The sequence below is a fragment of the Ostrinia nubilalis genome, chromosome 5 (assembly GCF_963855985.1).
Source record: "Ostrinia nubilalis chromosome 5, ilOstNubi1.1, whole genome shotgun sequence".
Classification (NCBI taxonomy): Eukaryota; Metazoa; Arthropoda; class Insecta; order Lepidoptera; family Crambidae; genus Ostrinia; species Ostrinia nubilalis.
In genome coordinates, this window is record NC_087092.1 from 1877354 (window position 1) to 1894477 (window position 17124).

The following is a 17124-nucleotide window of genomic DNA, read 5'->3' on the forward strand; positions in this document are numbered from 1 at the left end:
ACGAACGTCACTAATACTGTCAGAAAATAATGCATTATGTTGGTAGCTCCGCCTGTAGTTTGTGCGGTTGGTAAAGATTTGCGGGTCGTTCTCTAAAATGCATATGTGTGCGTGAGCTCAAAAAATATCTATGGAGTGCCGTCTCTTACTCTTTTATGCTCTTTGGCACAAACTACGGGCGGAGCTACCAACATAATGCCTTATTTTCTGACAGTATTAGTGACGTTCGTAATAACTTATCGATTATCGATACTTTGCTAGGGTTGTAATTGCATATCGATATCTAGTATAGGAACCTTCAATATTTTAATGATTACTATTTTTATTTTATACTATGTGTAAGTAAAACGAAGTTTTGTAACGTAAATTATTTATTTCGAAATAAAATAGGTATATTACAATAAGTATTGAACATTTACAAGCAGTTGTAGGCATGAGGAATTATTGAAAATTATAACAAAGTACAGAAATGATAATTTTGTAAACTTTTATTTTCACAACTTTTTCTAAGAAAAAATAGGATTTTTATTTATAAACATCTTTAATTTTCTTATCAGCTGATCGAACCTCAGCCTCAAGATTACTTTTCAATGCTTTGTTGCTGTGCTTTTTTACTTTTGTCAGCAAAATTGTTTTCACTTTTTATGAAGCTGTCATTAATGATTTTACAACTTTTTCTTAGAAAAAGGTAACTTAATATTTTAAACATCTTATCATAAATTTCTTTATTATGTTGTTGACATTTAAACCAACTAAAATTACAATTTGTACTCAACATTAAGAAAATGAATTTTCCAACATTTTCCATATATATCTGGTCGGCAATATGGTCATGATAAAATTGTTTAGCTTCATTTACGGTGGTACATAATTGAATTGTTGGATAAACGAGACTTTTTTTATCATGCCACCATTCGCGAAGAGATATATATGCATACAAATCATTGTCAACAGGAGTTTTCACGCTCAAACACTCTTCACAAATTAAACAAGAACTGTTCTGTAATAGTTTGGCAGCTAAATACCCGCTTACATATACTACTGGTTGGTTTTCAAGGCTACACAAATTTTCAATGGGCTGTTCTAAGTTTTCAGGGTCCGGGATAGACAACACAGGATAAAATTCAGTGTCTGTGGAATCTTGAACATTAATTTTTATTTCTGTTGTTTTTAAATTAGTTTTTAAAATGTCTTTATATTCCAGCATATGTTTATTGTTGTCTGCTTCACAATTAGCACTTCTGCTATGAGGCACTTTCAGCCCAGTAACCATGCTTGTTTTAAGCGCTGCAGTAAAGTGCGTGATAGTGGGATTTCTATTGCTTACACTGTGTTGCCTAATGATTCCAAATAAGTTTTCCAGAGAGTCTTGGTTAAACTGTCTAAGGTTCATATATTTAAACCCTTCATTCTTTAACTTTTCCCAAATATCGTTTAAGGATTTGATAGATATTTGATATCCCTTTACGCATTTAACATTTTTTTGTATCGTGTTTTCTGCTGTTATAAATTTTATGGTTTTTAACTTATCAGTATAAAAGGTCCAAGACTCAATGTGATTACTTGATGTGGAAACATTTTCCCGGATCCCTTTCTTTACGTCATTTAAAGATGATGGACCATTTGTACAATCAAATAGTTTATCTAACTGTTCAATCACAAATGCTGTATCATTGCAATCAGAAACTTCTTTCCATGCCATCATTTTTAAAATAGCTGCCACGGTATTACTCAGAGCATGCGCAGCATACTTCACCCTCATCTTAGTTTTGAATGTTGGATTTACAATGGTACTATTCAGTTTTTTAATATTTAAAAAATTTCTGTTGTGTTCTTCTGCAACTACCTTCGCTATATTCCTTATTGTTTTTTTTTGCATTTTGTAACTGTCGCCAAAGCCTCTTCTCTTTAATTGTAAATGTTGATGAAGTGTCTGTAATAAAAACATTTCCATTAGTAAAAAAAAACAACATTAAAGCAAATTGAATTGAATATTGGTTTATTAATCAGCAATTTTACTTAGTTTTTTAAATTAGGTATGTTTTATCTTACCTTTCATTTCAATGTTTTTCTTAGGTCTTTTATAACTGTGGACTAATATTTCTGCCTGTGCATCTTGATGGCAAATGTTTTTATCATCTGAAATATTATAAATATGCAAATTAGTTTAAAATTTATTTTGTTGTTTTATGAAACATATTATTTCCAAATCAATCAATCATTATCAAGTTTTAAAAAAATGCAAAGACAGGATAATGATAGCTCTTCTCATAAAATATGAAGCGTGGGCCCACCTTCAATAACAATGACATAATATTAAATTAAAGGCATTTAGAGGTTTTAATGTTCTGCATTCTGGATGCGGTCTGCGGGTATGTCAAGACAATCTGTAAGTGGTCGTGATAAGGCAATCAGTCACGTGTGCTTTGCGTTCTTTGTTCGTATCCGCACGGTCAAATCGCATTAATATAAAATGTACAGAAACCTAGAATGTTGTACATATAAGTTCATTTTGACCTGACTGCAGACTGCAGAACGCATCCAGGGTGGCATTCTTTAGTTTGAGGGAAGGCATATTTTAGAAGGTAAATAATTAGTTTGTACACTTACCATGAGTAATGGGTTTATAGGTCATATGTTCTGGTGCATTGGAAGTAGAAGGAAGAGGTTCAAAAGTTGTTTTCGCAGAAATACCAGAATCTGGTATATCCACAGCTCCCAAACATGTTGAATTTAGTTGTTTGGTTGTAGTTGTAAGGGGAACTGAAAGCAGATAATGAAATGTGAATTGGGTAATAAAATGTCATGTTCTTACCCAACTTTAGGGTACAATCAGTCTAGTACATGTCTTGCTCACATTAAAAATTACTAGCTTATAAATATTATTAAACTAGCTGACCTGGCTAATTAATGTAGATTGCCTAAAATTTTTCAAATTGGTCCGGTACTTTTTTTGAAGAATTTGTATTACACAAATTACTAAAGTCCCTCTAACTCAACACACATTCTAAGCTAAATTGTGTTACGAGTGGGTTTACTACAATATTCAAGCTGTGGGGTTCTAACCCGCACTTTAGGCTATCTTGGCTCGAGTTACGGAGCCGATCAAATACAAACAAACAATTAAATATTTCCTTTTTATATTATTAGTATAATTTTAGATAAACATACCTCGTTCAACTGGATTTGACTTCTTTGGAATGCAATATGAATGATCATAAAGAACTGTAACAAAGTATAGATATAATTAATAATTGAAATTATATATTATTTATTGATAAGCATACAACACATGTTTGTGGTTACAAAGAAAGAACCTTGTTAAATTGCATTCGGTTGGTTTGTTTTGGAAACCAAAGAAAATTAATTAAGACATCTAAATAATTCAGAAAAATTGATAGATAGTAAATTAAATTTAAAAAAAATAATTGAAGTCATCATCATACCTGTCTTGAGGTTTTCTTTATTGGAGTCTTTTACATGAAGAGGAAACTCTGTCAAAACTTCATCTGGCAAGATGGGATTGCTCAATTCCAGTGTTGGAATAGCTGAGTTCTTCAGCCGAGTTCCTTTGGCATTGAAGGATTCAGGAGTGAAGTGCCCACCACAAACAAACTTCAGTTGGTGTAACTTTTCAATAGGTACATATGCTAAGTCTTCTAAGCCAGCATTTTTAACCCACATTCGACAACTGAAATAAGAAATACCTATTAGAAAAGAAAAAGAATAACAAACTGAAATTTATTCATCAACTAATTTCTTTTAGTATTGTTATGCAATTCATTTGCAGAGTACGAAACAAAATACTGAAATTAAAAATTGGTTATGGTTATTTACTGTATGATTAAAAATATTAATCCCAGCCTTTAAGTTTACACAATCAGTAAAATTATCTTGTAATAAATGAGTGTTATTAGAAACTCACCGGTCAGAATCCAGAGGAAACCTACTCAAAAGTAAGGGTGATCCACCACGACTTCGCCTCTTATTACAAATAACGCACTTCTTGTTGTTTCTACTCTCCATTATCAGTAGAAGCCTAAAATGAAATAGGTATTAATTAAACAAAGCCTATAATTTCTCTCCAACCAGTGTCAATGCCCTGGTTCATGCATTTACCAGTTTTGAAAGTACATTTACATTTTCATCACATAGGGTTGTTTTTAATGAAAAATAGATTTGTAATAGATGTAATATTTCAAGTAAGTAGATAACATACCCATTAAACAGAAAAGTAAATAAGAGTTTAAACTTCTGTAGAAGTTGAAACACAGCTTATTTAAAAGAGTCTCTATCTCACAAAAAACATAACACTGAACAGCAAACTTTATCATGCCCGATACGGAGGAACTTAATCAACTCAACGTAAACGACAGAAAAGTTTATTTACAGTAATATTGCACCAAATCTGAGAAAATAACTTCACACGAATCAATTCGCCGGTTAAAAACTCAAACTCAATTGACAGACATTTTTTTTCATTTGTCAAACTAACAATACTACGAATACTACCAACATAAGGACACTAACAATTATTTTTAGTATGGTGGTATTGATCCGCGGGTTCCCCTGCTATAGTAAAATCAATCCAAAATGCACTTTATTGCTTAAAGGATAAGGTTGTATATCAATTGCTACATATAGAGACTAGTTTTTGTATGAGAAGTGTCTACCCACTGCACTGACACAAGTGTTTGACATTTTTATTTTTTAAAACTGCAAATTTACGTACTTGTGCTTTGTATATTACTACTAAAAAATGCTACGTCTATAAACCAGACACAGGCATGAATCATGAATGTGACCATGACGACCATGACCATCACTGAGCAAAATATCACTTCGTTTTGACCATCACCATGTTTTAATAATGTGTAAGACATTGTAATGTATTGTGCTATTGTTATTTATTTTGCTCGGAGATGGTGCTCGGAGCACCAACCGAAATCATAAAATACCAATAAAAGCAACTTAAAACTTTTTGTATCCTCGTCAAATGAAATGACTCTTGTAAAGCTTTTTTGTACAATGACTTTGCGCAACTATACACGAAAAACCAACACTTATCGATATTTCAATTGATTAAGTAGCATCACTATTCACATGTGCACACTTCATTCGCCTTTGCTAGAGATCTATAAAAAAAATAATAGAGATTGTCACTGTCAGTGTCAAATCTGCTTGTCAATTCAGATTTTGTCTGTGTGTTGTGTTTGCTTGTAAATTAATTTGCAAATTTCCCCAAAATATTCCAGATTTGTGGTGGAAATTAAAGAAGTGATGGGTGCCTTGACCAGCAGACAAAATGCTGGAGTAGAAGAAGCAGACGTGGTCTCTAATCACGCGTACAAGTATCCTCCAAGATCGGGTTAGTATCTTTTTCTATTGGTAATTTTCCCTTCTTCGTGTTAAGTTATTTACTTACTTTGCTACTTATATTCATTATTAGTGAAGGTTAATGTATATGTTACGGTTAATGTGATAAATTGAAAATTATTAATAATAACCGGTTATTATGAATAATTACCGACAGTCGCGGTAAAAGTGATAAATGAATCACATTTAACAGTGATTATTTAATCATTCAAGCTTAGTACTAACAAATTTCATAAAAGAGAACAACATCTTGTGTACGTGCTCGTGTACAGCCAAACTTTTGAACGTTTTGATATCATAATATTAATATAAATTGGCATAATGAGTTTGAAGTGTTTCTTGCATAATATTACTTTTCCATGATGCCTATAACATAATGTTTTGATTTAAAGTGAAAAATAGGTTAAGGTGCGGCGGGGGTGGCCCTTGGGCCACCCCTAAGCCGCCTATTTAGTTTTATACACACATAAATGACCTCATATTAATCACATTTACCAAATCATGCGGTAATTATTCACAATAACCGGCGATTATTCATAATTTTCACATTTATCACTTTGACCGTAACATATATAAACATTTGTTTGCATAGATATTACCATTAGTGGCATGTTGATTAAGTTTCCTCTTTTGTTAAAAAGATCCTTTTTTACAATTCCCTGTCCCACCCACTGTCTTTTAGGTAAATTTATATGATGAATATGACCCACTTGCCGAAGTTGACTTAGCTGAAGCTTAGCTTTTTGTAGACTAATGTGAATTGGATGATAATGATATAAAACAGCTGGTTAGTTAGAATATGAAGATGCATTACAGTAAAACCTGGCCATTAGCAGTGATAATTGAGGCGTCTAGTTTCAAATCCCGCTAAAACGATTTTGATAAGATTTCGAGAAATTGAAAAAAACCGCTTATCCATATAGCTTTGGCCTTAGGCAAAAAAAAATATGATACGAATTATTATTGTCATCTGGCAATACTAACAGTAATTGCTATATATCTTTAAATTAAATATAATTTGAATTATAATGAAAACTATTTTCATTTTGGCGTATTTTGTTACGAACATTCGGTTTTAATGGGATTTGAAACGGACATGTTGTATTTTAGCGGGATTTGATAAGAGCAAATTATGAAGCAACCACGTTATAAAAAAATCTCCATACTGATTTCGCAGTCACGTGACCAAAATACCGTGCTACCATTGGTCAATCAACTTTTAGAGGGTTTTGAAAGAAACGGACGGCGTTTTAGCGGAGTTTGTAACACAAACCTAATTTTAAGTGCTAGTTTAGTAGTCTTTTAGTGTATTTTGATCGAAAATGATTGAACAGTATGATGAGAAAATTGCAGTAGCATCATTTAGAGATATAAACAGAAATTAGTTGCAGGAGCGTTTTAGCGGGTTTTGAAACTAGACGACTCAATTCTGTTTTCTTAAATAATTGTTTTAAGCTGTGAAAATTCCTTTTCAGACATAAAATATTTAATAAATACTGTTTCATTCTAAAAGGTGCTGCTAATAAGGTTTGCCTTATTGTTAATAATATAGTTGTTTGTTTACAAGCAGGGAATTATTTTGGAAGTCATTTCATTATGGGCGGTGAAAGATTTGATACTCCTCAACCTGAGGCTTACTTATTTGGAGAAAATGCTGATCTCAACTTTCTTGGCAGCAGACCTACTCCAGTAAGTAAACAGGAATGTACAATATACACTTAATAACATTATCTAATCATACTAACATATAAAAATTTTTTTTTTCAATGTTTACAGTTCCCATATCCACCACCTCAGTCCAATGAGCCCACAAAAACGTTGAAGAGTTCAATCAACATCCGGAAAGAATCTCTTAGATTTGTTCGTTGTCCTGAACCAGTGGGTAAGATAGCCGACTCAAATAAAATTGGAGATGGGCCATTGAAGTCCTTGGATAATCATGGGAAGGGGACATACTACAACATTGAATTTACATTTGACTGCGATGCAAGATGTGCTATAACTATATTCTATTTTTGCACCGAAGAAGTGACCCCAGCTGGTGTTGTGTAAGTTTTGATTTCATTAATTAAGTTGTAATAATTACCATTCTTCAGATTTTTATTTTTCTTTGTAGTTACTACCCTCGCGATCCGTCCATGACGTCCCAGACATACCACTACAAGAAGGGAGCCAACCAGCAGTTCTGCCAAATTTCCCATGTGTTTGATCCCTCGAAGTATCCAGAGGAGGACCTCTCATACAATGCAGATAGGGAAATAATCCCCATTGCCATTTACTGTGTTGTTGATGAAGGACAAGATGGTAAGTGTTCATAAAAAACCTTTGTTTAGATCTTATTTTCTTTAATTTTTATAACATAGAATTTTGCAAAAAGAATAACTGCCCTTCTCTTATGAACTTAAACTAACTTACCTTATCTTGTTACAATTTGTTGAATGTGAATCTCATTCTTATAGAAATTCGCCAATCTCATACCACCATAGCAGTGGTGGAGAAGCACTCTGACGGCACTTATGTGTTGAAGGCCTTGAAACAGAAACTTTTTGTGGACGGTCTGTGTTACTTGCTTCAGGAAATCTATGGAATCGAAAACAAGAATCTTGACAGTAAGGTATAATATCCTCATTTATAAGCAGGTATGACTCAATTTAATCATCTTGCTAGGTAAAGGTACCATTCGAAGCTGCACAGCAGGAAACGTATCGTACGACGCAGCTGGTTTCTGTATTTCTATGAAATTACTCTAACAAAACTCTAAATTCTATTAACATTGGTGTGCATGAACATATTTAATTTTGTTTGTATTGGACTGGGTGTTTTCTATGTATAATAAGTATGTATTTACAAAAAAAAAGTATTTAAGTATGTTTATATCCGTTGTCTAGTACCCATAGTACAAGCTTTGCTTAGTTTGGGACTAGAAGCGCAGTGTAAAATGTCTAAGGATATTTATTTATTATTTATTTACTTCCTTTACTAGTGATAGAAGAAGATAGTCTCTCATTGAAATAAGGGAAACAGTAGCGTCGCGGCGATACGTCGCCTGCGGCTGCGTGTGTTCGGGCTTGAACCATAAGGGGATTTTGACAGCAAAAACTTATGTTTTCTTAGCCAACATCTGACGAGGAGACCGAAGACGGCGGATCAGAGTGCGTGATCTGCATGTGCGACGTGCGCGACACGCTGATCCTGCCGTGCCGCCACCTGTGCCTGTGCAACTCGTGCGCCGACTCGCTGCGCTACCAGGCCAACAACTGCCCCATCTGCCGCGCGCCCTTCCGCGCCCTGCTTCAGATCCGCGCCCTGCAGCGCGTGGCGTCCTCGCCCGCCGTGCCGCCGCCCGCGGCTAGTCCACCTGACGTAAGTGTACGGGACTATTCCTACTTCTCTTTCCCACCGCTGCAACTCCTGTGTAGCCAGGATCTACAGCTTGGCCGCCATAAAAAACCCAACCAATGACGGTCAAGCTTGTCCCGGGGGAAAGTTAAACTGTCATAGGCCATTGACGTCAATGTAGCCCGCTTCTAGCGGCGAATGCAGCCTTAGGTGGCCCGGCCCACTGCTGTCCCATTAGCCGCGTGATGCAGCGAGTCTCCACCTTGCCAAACCTGTCCGGTGTGAGAACGCCTTGTGAACCATACCAGCACCAAGTACATAAACCGTTTTGGGAACTAATGGGTACTGAAAGAAAGCAGGCTACATTTAAAAAAAATGCTTTCAGCAACCGTACTTTAACTTGAGCAGACTCGAGCACAGGTAATGCACATAAAATAAGCATCTGACATCCCAAAATACGGTCTAACCCTTTTGATAAGTGTTGATTGTTCAATTACTTATATTATATGCGTAGATTTATTTCGTGCCCCATAAGGGCTACCTTTTCTTTTTTTTATTAATTACTAAATTTTTACGTTAAGTGCCACTTGTGGTCTAATGTGGAATAAATATTTTTGATTTTGATCATATTTTAAATCAGTGTTTCTACATCCAGGGCAGCATGGAGAACATCCCGGCGGGCTACGAGCCGGTGTCGCTGCTGGAGGCGCTGAACGGGCCGCACCCCGCGCGCGCCCTGCCCGCGCCGCGGCCCGCGCCCGCCATCGCCAGCCCCGACACCGACACCGCCTCGCAGGTACACGGCGTAACCTCGGCCTTCGTCGGCTGTGGTCGGCCATCATCGTCACCGCCTCGCAGGTACTGAACCGTTACTTAAACCGTGGGAGAGCCATGCTTCGGCACGAATGGGCCGGCTCGACCGGAGTGATACCACGGCCTCACAGAAAACCGGCGTGAAGCAGCACTTGTGTTGTGTTTCACCGAGTGAGTGAGGGTACCGGAGGCCCAACCCCCCCCCCCCCTCCCCACCTCCTAATGATAGCGCAGTTAAAAACTATTTTACCCCAGGAGGGTACCAGCTGCGTTAGCGTTGGAGAATCCCTCCCTGGACATCCATGCTCAGGACACAACACACCTGAGCGTGGATGCCCAGGCCGCCCCTCGTACTCTGGGGAGGGCAAAACCGCGCTCAACACCTGGGGCAAGAGCAAATTTACCATGGCACCCCCTGCCACGCTGGCCGTGGACTTTTGCAATATCAGGGGCTTACACTCTAACCTCAATGCTGTTCACCACCACCTTGAGACAGCAAAGCCGGCCTTGCTTTTCTTAACCGAGACTCAGATATCGTCTCCTGCGGACACATCTTATCTCTCCTACCCTGGGTATAAACTGGAACATGCCTTTGTGCCTAGGGCCGGGGTGTGCGTGTACGTAGGGGGCAATATCAGTTCTCGACGCCTCAGCCACCTCGAAAGCAGGGACCTCTCCACCTTATGGCTCCGCGTAGACAGCGATGACCACCCCCGCGTCTACGCCTGCCTCTATAGGTCCCATAGCGGTGATGCCGAAACTGACCGACTCATTGAGCACGTCCAAATGGCTGCAGAATCAGTGCAGCAGCAGATCCCCTCTGCAGAGATCGTGATACTTGGCGATTTCAACGCCCATCACACCGAATGGCTCGGATCGAGCAAAACCGATCATGCAGGGAGATCTGTTCACGACTTCGCCTTCGCATATGGCTTGACACAACTGGTTACTACGCCTACGCGAATCCCAGATGTAGAGAGCCAAGAACCTTCACTGTTAGACCTTCTGCTGACTTCCCATCCGGATGGCTATCAGCTATCCGTTGGCGCCCCTCTGGGCTCCTCGGACCATTGCCTTATCCGGAGTACGGTGCCACTCACGTGCTCGCCGCGACCACGAGTTGCATGCAGTCGCCGCGTGTGGCACTACAGGTCAGCAGACTGGGATGAGATGCGGTCCTTCTTCGCATCTTACCCCTGGAGGCAGGTTTGCTTCACGCAGGATGATCCCAGCGTCGTTGCTGATCTTGTTGCTGATGTGGTGCTGCAGGGTATGGAACTTTTCATACCGTCTTCTGTTGTTCCCATTGGTGGCAAATCTCAGCCTTGGTTTAGTCAATCCTGCAAAAAGGTTTTACGCCGGAAGCAGGAATCCTACCAAGCCTGGGCAAATGCAGCGAGGCTACGGGATGAAAACACCAGCGCATTAAAAAAGGAGTTTAACTTTGCCTCTAGGTCTTTCAAAAGAGTCATTGCAAGGGCGAAGTCGGAGCACATTGGTAGAATTGGTGGGAAGCTAGAGCGTCTTCCTTCTGGAACTCGTGCGTTCTGGTCTCTTGCCAAAGCTATCCAAGGAAATTTCTGCACGCCATCATTTCCACCCCTGCACATGGGAAACGGTTCGTTGGCCCACGATGCAAAGGAGAAAGCCGATCTTCTGGGCAAACTCTTTGCGTCCAACTCGACACTGGATGACGGGGGACATGAGCCACCGATTATACCAAGGTGTGAGAGCTGTATGCCGGATATCCGGTTCCACCAAAGCTCAGTACGCCTGGCTCTATTTTCCCTGGATATCCATAAGTCGAGTGGGCCCGATGGAATCCCTCCTATCGTGCTGAGGACGTGCGCTCCAGAGTTAGCACCGGTTTTAACGCGCCTTTTTCGGCTCTCCTACCTCTCTGGCATAGTCCCGACCTCATGGAGGACAGCTTTGGTGCACCCGATCCCTAAAAAAGGTGACCGCTCAAATCCGTCCAACTATAGGCCGATAGCAATCACCTCCTTGTTCTCGAAGATAATGGAATCCATTATCAACAGCCAGCTCCTTCGGTACCTAGAGGCCCACCAGTTGCTAAGTGACCGACAGTACGGTTTCCGTGGAGGTCGCTCGGCTGGTGATCTTCTGGTCTACTTGACACATTGTTGGGCACAGGCGATCGAGACTAAGGGGGAAGCATTGGCGGTCAGTTTGGACATGGCGAAGGCCTTCGATCGGGTTTGGCACAAAGCGCTTCTTTCGAAGCTCCCTTCCTATGGGCTTCCCGAGAAATTATGCGGATGGGTCGCCAGCTTTTTAGCAGACAGAAGCATTAAGGTCGTTGTCGACAGCAAATGCTCAGACTCTATGTCTGTGAATGCTGGTGTCCCCCAAGGCTGTGTGCTATCGCCTACGCTCTTCCTTCTGCATATCAATGATATGCTGCAAATTAGCGGCATTCATTGCTATGCGGACGACAGCACGGTTGATGCCGCTTATACCGGCCGCGCAAATATCTCTCGGGAGAACGTCATTGAGAGCCGTAACAAACTTGTGTCCGACATTGAAACCTCCTTGAAGGAGGTCTCAGACTGGGGTCGACGCAATTTGGTCCAATTTAACCCTACAAAGACACAAGTTTGCGCGTTCACCGCCAAAAAGTTGCCGTTTGTCGTATCCCGCTGTTTCGAGAGCACTCCCCTAACTGCCTCAGCCAATATCGGAATCCTTGGTGTCGACATATCGAGCGAAGTCCAGTTCCGTGGTCATTTAGAGGGTAAGGCTAAATTAGCCTCGAAGAAGCTTGGTGTGCTCAATAGATCGAGACGGTATTTCACTCCAGCCCATCGTCTGCAACTTTTCAAGGCGCAGGTTCGGCCTCATATGGAATACTGTTCTCATCTTTGGGCAGGTGCGCCCCAGTACCAGCTTCTCCCTCTGGACCGCATTGAACGGAGAGCAGCTCGAATCGTTGACTGCCAGGACATTTCGGATCGGCTTGACCCCTTGGCGCTGCGTAGAGATGTATCCTCACTGTGCATCTTCTATCGCATGTATCACGGGGAGTGCTCCGAAGAATTATCCGGACTTATTCCTGCCGCCACTTTTCGCCACCGATCTACCCGACAGCACTTCCACCCCCATCACTTAGATGGTTGGCAGTCCACAACAGTACGTTTCTCTAGAAACTTTCTGCCCCGTACAACCAAACTGTGGAATGGACTGTCGTCTGCGGTGTTTCCGGACGGATACGACCTGCAAGCTTTCAAGAGGAGAGCGTATCTTTACCTTAAAGGCCGGCAACGCACCTGTAACGCCCCTGGGTCTGCGGGTGTCTATGGGCGACGGTAATCACTTACCATCAGGTGATCCGTTTGCTCGTTTGCCTCCTATCACATAAAAAAAAAAAAAAAAAAAAAAAAAGGTACACGGCGTAACCTCGGGCTTCATCGGCTTTGATCGGCCATCATCGTCACCGCTTTGCAGATACACGGCGTAACCCTCGGGCTTCATCGGCTTTGATCGACCATCATCGTCACCGCCTCGCAGGTACACAGCGTAACCCTCGGCCTTCATCGGCTTTGATCGGCGATCATCGTCTCTGTGCCTCGCGCCCGCCATCGCCAGCCCCGACACCGACACCGCCTCGCAGGTACACGGCGTAACCTCGGCCTTCATCGGCTGTGATCGGCCATCATCGTCTCTGTGCTCAGCGCCCGCCATCGCCAGCCCCGACACCGACACCGCTTCGCAGGTACACGGCGTAACCCTCGGGCTTCATCGGCTTTGGTCGGCCATCATCGTCACCGCCTCGCAGGTACACGGCGTAACCTCGGGCTACGTCGGCTTTGATCGGCCATCATCGTCTCTGTGCCCCGCGCCCGCCATCACCAGCCCCGACACCGACACCGCCTCGCAGGTACACGGCGTAACCTCTGGCTTCATCGGCTGTGGTCGGCCATCATCGTCACCGCCTCGCAGGTACACGGCGTTACCATCGGCTTTGGTCGGCCATCATCGTCACCGCCTCGCAGGTACACGGCGTAACCTCGGGCTTCATCGGCTTTGGTCGGCCATCGTCGTCACCGCCTCGCAGGTATACGGCGTAACCTCGGCCTTCATCGGCTTTGATCGCCAGCCCCGACACCGATACCGCCTCGCAGGTACACGGCGTAACCTCGGGCTTCATCGGCTGTGATCGGCCATCATCGTCTCTGTGCCCCGCGCCCGCCATCGCCAGCCCCGACACCGACACCACCTCGCAGGTACACGGCGTAACCTCGGGCTTCGTCGGCTTTGGTCGGCCATCATCGTCACCGCCTCGCAGGTACACGGCGTAACCTCGGGCTTCATCGGCTGTGATCGGCGATCATCGTCTCTGTGCCTCGCGCCCGCCATCGCCAGCCCCGACACCGACACCGCCTCGCAGGTATAACACAAGATAGTATAACCCTCCTTCTGGTGCAGTAGTGTAACTAGTCAGTCACACGTGACCTGAGTGTACTTAATGCCAACCTGACGCTGGGACCGCCTCATAACACAATGTATTTAACCTCATAAATATAACAGGAAGGCGTTTGATGCAGGCCACTACCAACCGAGCGATGTGGGAGTCATTGGGGGAGGCCTCCCAAGTAGCATTTTACTCCATTTAAGAGTTCACTAGTCGTTCACATGTACTCCACAAGCTGTGTATGTCAGCTGTATACGAGCTGTATAGCTTGCTATATTGCTTTTATAGAACCAGTTTGGGCACAAATTAGACAGCCTTAAGTTCACTATGGCTGTACATTAGCAGTATAATAGCATTATAATAGCAGTTTAAGTAGTAACATCGGACTTAAGGCTGACTTACGGCACTATATGGGACGCAGTGTGAACCATACAACGTACGTGAGTGTAATAAAGAGTAACAAGTGGCTAAATGCACAGCTTTCAAAGTTATAAAGTCCGACAAAAGTACTCCAATGCTACCTAAAGTTCACGTGTGTCTTAAATTATTTCCACATTTTAATATTAGTTTGGTATTTGTACGTGAGTGTCAAGAGGGAAACAACTCGGGCGGATAATCATTTATGCAAATAATAACACGGGTTTTAAATACTTAATAATGTTAATGCCATTAGGAATGCAACTTTATCGTGAAATATATACATATTTACAGCTAAAATATTTACGCGCCTCTGTAAAAACGCGATATTCATTTTAAAATATTTAAAACTGGCTGAGAGGAAATCTACAATTTTCAGTTTTTGATATTGGATTGGCATTATAATTATATTACGGTAATTAATTATAACATGAAACCAAAACTCAATCGCTCTATCTGCGAATTTTGTGATAAATCTGCATTAATTTTGGAGATTTATTTGGTAAATATTTTAGGTTATGTAGAACAAAATGGTGGAAATGAAATACGGCTATGTGAACTGTTATAACTCCAATTTAATGCGGTGAGCGTATATTAGGTTCACATGTGTTCTGTTAGAATGCTGTTATCTATATGAAGTTCCACATTTGTACCACTACAGCGCTAATGTCTATAAATTTATTCTAATGTGAACTTATGTACAGCTTTAAGATGTACCTAGTTCAGGTCAATTGTGTATCTTTAATTCTTTCAAATACTGAAATTTTAGAGATCCGCAATAAAAATTATTAATGTCCGTTAAATCGCCTAGCCCAGGTACTAATAGTCAAGTATGAATACCTAAAGCATCAGACGGTAGTGTTCCCGGTTTAAATTCGTTTATTATGCTTGACAATTTATTCAAAGCGGAATGAGGAATACGATTTTCAATAGCCCATGTTCTTATTTTTTTTGCGAAAGGTTAAATAATTGTCCAAATCAAAATGGTATTCACTATCACTAGAACTGCAATCATCACACTCTGATATCTGTATATTTTGAAGGGAAATTTCAGGTTCAGGCATAATATTTTCCTCTGCATCATGTACAGAACCACCATGAACAACTAAAAACAGGCTTGGGGAAAAGTGTAATAGAATATCACATTCACATTCATGTTCATCTTAAAGCAAATAAGAGTAGTACTTGTGGACAAATAAACTGCTATTGATGTTAATGGACAACACATATAGTCCTTTTAACAGCCTACAGTGTACATGCGAACCATTGAAACACTTTTGTACAGATAGTAAAAAAAGGTTATTTTAACTACCACAAACAAGTCCTACTACAGCTACTAGCTGTATAACAGTCTAAAACAAGTAAACATAACAGCCTTTGGCTTTATAAATGACCACGTGTGTTCTATTAAAATGCTAGCTCTATAACATCGTACAAGTAGGCCGTTAAACAGCAGTTGCCGTATCTCTACCCTCCTATAATGCTCTTAGTCATATGGCTGACTAAAGGATTGTTGTTAGAGTATTATAACACCAACAATCGTATAAAAGTATAACTCTACACTAGTCTACACTCCTATAAGTCCCTTAGACAGGTATAGGTGTAATTAATTGCAATAATACAGCTTATACATCACGAGTGAACTGTACTAATGCTTTAAGTACACATTGGAACTAAATGTGAACTCTTAAATGGAGTAAAATGCTACTTGGGCTATGTTCAGCAGTGGACGTCCTGTGGCTGAAATGATGATGAGGATAATGATGATCCAACTCGCTCGACTCGCTTGCAAGAGTTGCAAGTCATCGTCTCGCTAGCGTCTACGCAGCGTTGATGCACATCATCATCATCATCATCAACAGCCCTTTACAGTCCACTACTGGACTATGAGCCTCCTCCACTATAGTGGGGGGTTTTGCCATAATCCCCACGCTTGGCAGGCGGGTTGGAGATCGCAGTATAAAAGATTGATGTTTGTCAGAGAGCGCTGCTGCCCGTTCTCTGTTTGATGTGTAGTCCCTAAGTCGCCTCTTACGACACCCGTGGGAAGAGTAGGGGTTGGTGACAAATGTATTCTACTTGATGCACACTTTTTGTAAACTAAATCATGTGACACCAGTCTGCGTAGATTCGGTATTTGGCGTCGCGGCGACGCTATATCCCATAAGCAATCGTTTAACCTTACCATTAGTAAATTATTTAAAATCGCAACGGCACCCCCACAATAACTGGCAGTTGTAACAGCACTGTAAGGCCCAGAACAGACGGTGAAACGCAACTGCAACTTTCTGATGATTCTGATGAATGAAACTGAAACAAAGTTTCAAACTGGTCGCGTCATGTGTGGTCTCTGAACGGACGCTATAGCAGAAACTTAGATGCAACTCAAAAGTAACTAGCAGTTGCAGTTTCGTTGCAGTTGCGTTTCACCGTCTGTTCTGGGCCTTAATCTAGCGCTTAATTCAGTTGGTGCCTGAGATATGGAAGCACATCTGAAAACTGACGTTTGACCTTACAAGAACAGTCTCATGCCGCTTCCATATCTTATTAGTATTAGCTTCAAAAAGTAACTCAATAACAGCACCCCACACCAACTGGCAATATTAACGACATGATTGTGGCAGGCGGCGGAGATCCTGAACCGCTGCAACCTGGAGCGCAGCTCGTCCACCAGCCTGGGCAGCAGCGGCAGCCGCAAGCGCTCCGCCTGCAAGGACGAGCCCAAGGCCCGCGAGCAGGCCGTCACT

General features: G+C 41.4%; 2 protein-coding genes across 2 annotated transcripts; one reads left to right on the top strand and one right to left on the bottom strand.

The window, feature by feature from the left end:
* Positions 1-433: 433 nt before the first annotated feature.
* Positions 434-4285, bottom strand: LOC135072199 (THAP domain-containing protein 5-like). Its single transcript, XM_063966152.1, has 6 exons — positions 3926-4285; positions 3447-3691; positions 3172-3225; positions 2611-2763; positions 2053-2139; positions 434-1933 (listed from the first exon to the last, which is right to left on the bottom strand). The coding sequence occupies exons 1-6, from the start codon at positions 4024-4026 to the stop codon at positions 1806-1808; spliced, it is 768 nt and encodes a 255-aa protein (XP_063822222.1). The 5' UTR covers positions 4027-4285; the 3' UTR covers positions 434-1805.
* Positions 4286-5186: 901 nt separating this feature from the next.
* On the top strand, positions 5187-9580 carry LOC135072107 (E3 ubiquitin ligase Rnf157). The gene is made up of 7 exons (XM_063966059.1): positions 5187-5368; positions 6947-7065; positions 7153-7424; positions 7493-7680; positions 7836-7990; positions 8491-8739; positions 9371-9580. Exons 1-7 carry the CDS (start codon positions 5281-5283, stop codon positions 9578-9580), a joined length of 1281 nt encoding a protein of 426 aa, XP_063822129.1. The 5' UTR covers positions 5187-5280.
* Positions 9581-17124: the final 7544 nt, after the last annotated feature.

Excerpts from the sequence above, each read along its gene's own strand:
- LOC135072199 (XM_063966152.1), bottom strand. The coding sequence starts at position 4,026 with ATGGAGAGTAGAAACAACAAGAAGTGCGTTATTTGTAATAAGAGGCGA. Across the intron at positions 3,692-3,925 it reads TTTCCTCTGGATTCTGACCG|TTGTCGAATGTGGGTTAAAA; the intron begins GTGAGTTTCTAA and ends TTCTTATTTCAG. Across the intron at positions 2,764-3,171 it reads GTCAAATCCAGTTGAACGAG|TTCCCCTTACAACTACAACC; the intron begins GTATGTTTATCT and ends ATCTGCTTTCAG.
- LOC135072107 (XM_063966059.1), top strand. The coding sequence starts at position 5,281 with ATGGGTGCCTTGACCAGCAGACAAAATGCTGGAGTAGAAGAAGCAGAC. Across the intron at positions 7,066-7,152 it reads TTGGCAGCAGACCTACTCCA|TTCCCATATCCACCACCTCA; the intron begins GTAAGTAAACAG and ends CAATGTTTACAG. Across the intron at positions 7,681-7,835 it reads TGTTGATGAAGGACAAGATG|AAATTCGCCAATCTCATACC; the intron begins GTAAGTGTTCAT and ends TCATTCTTATAG.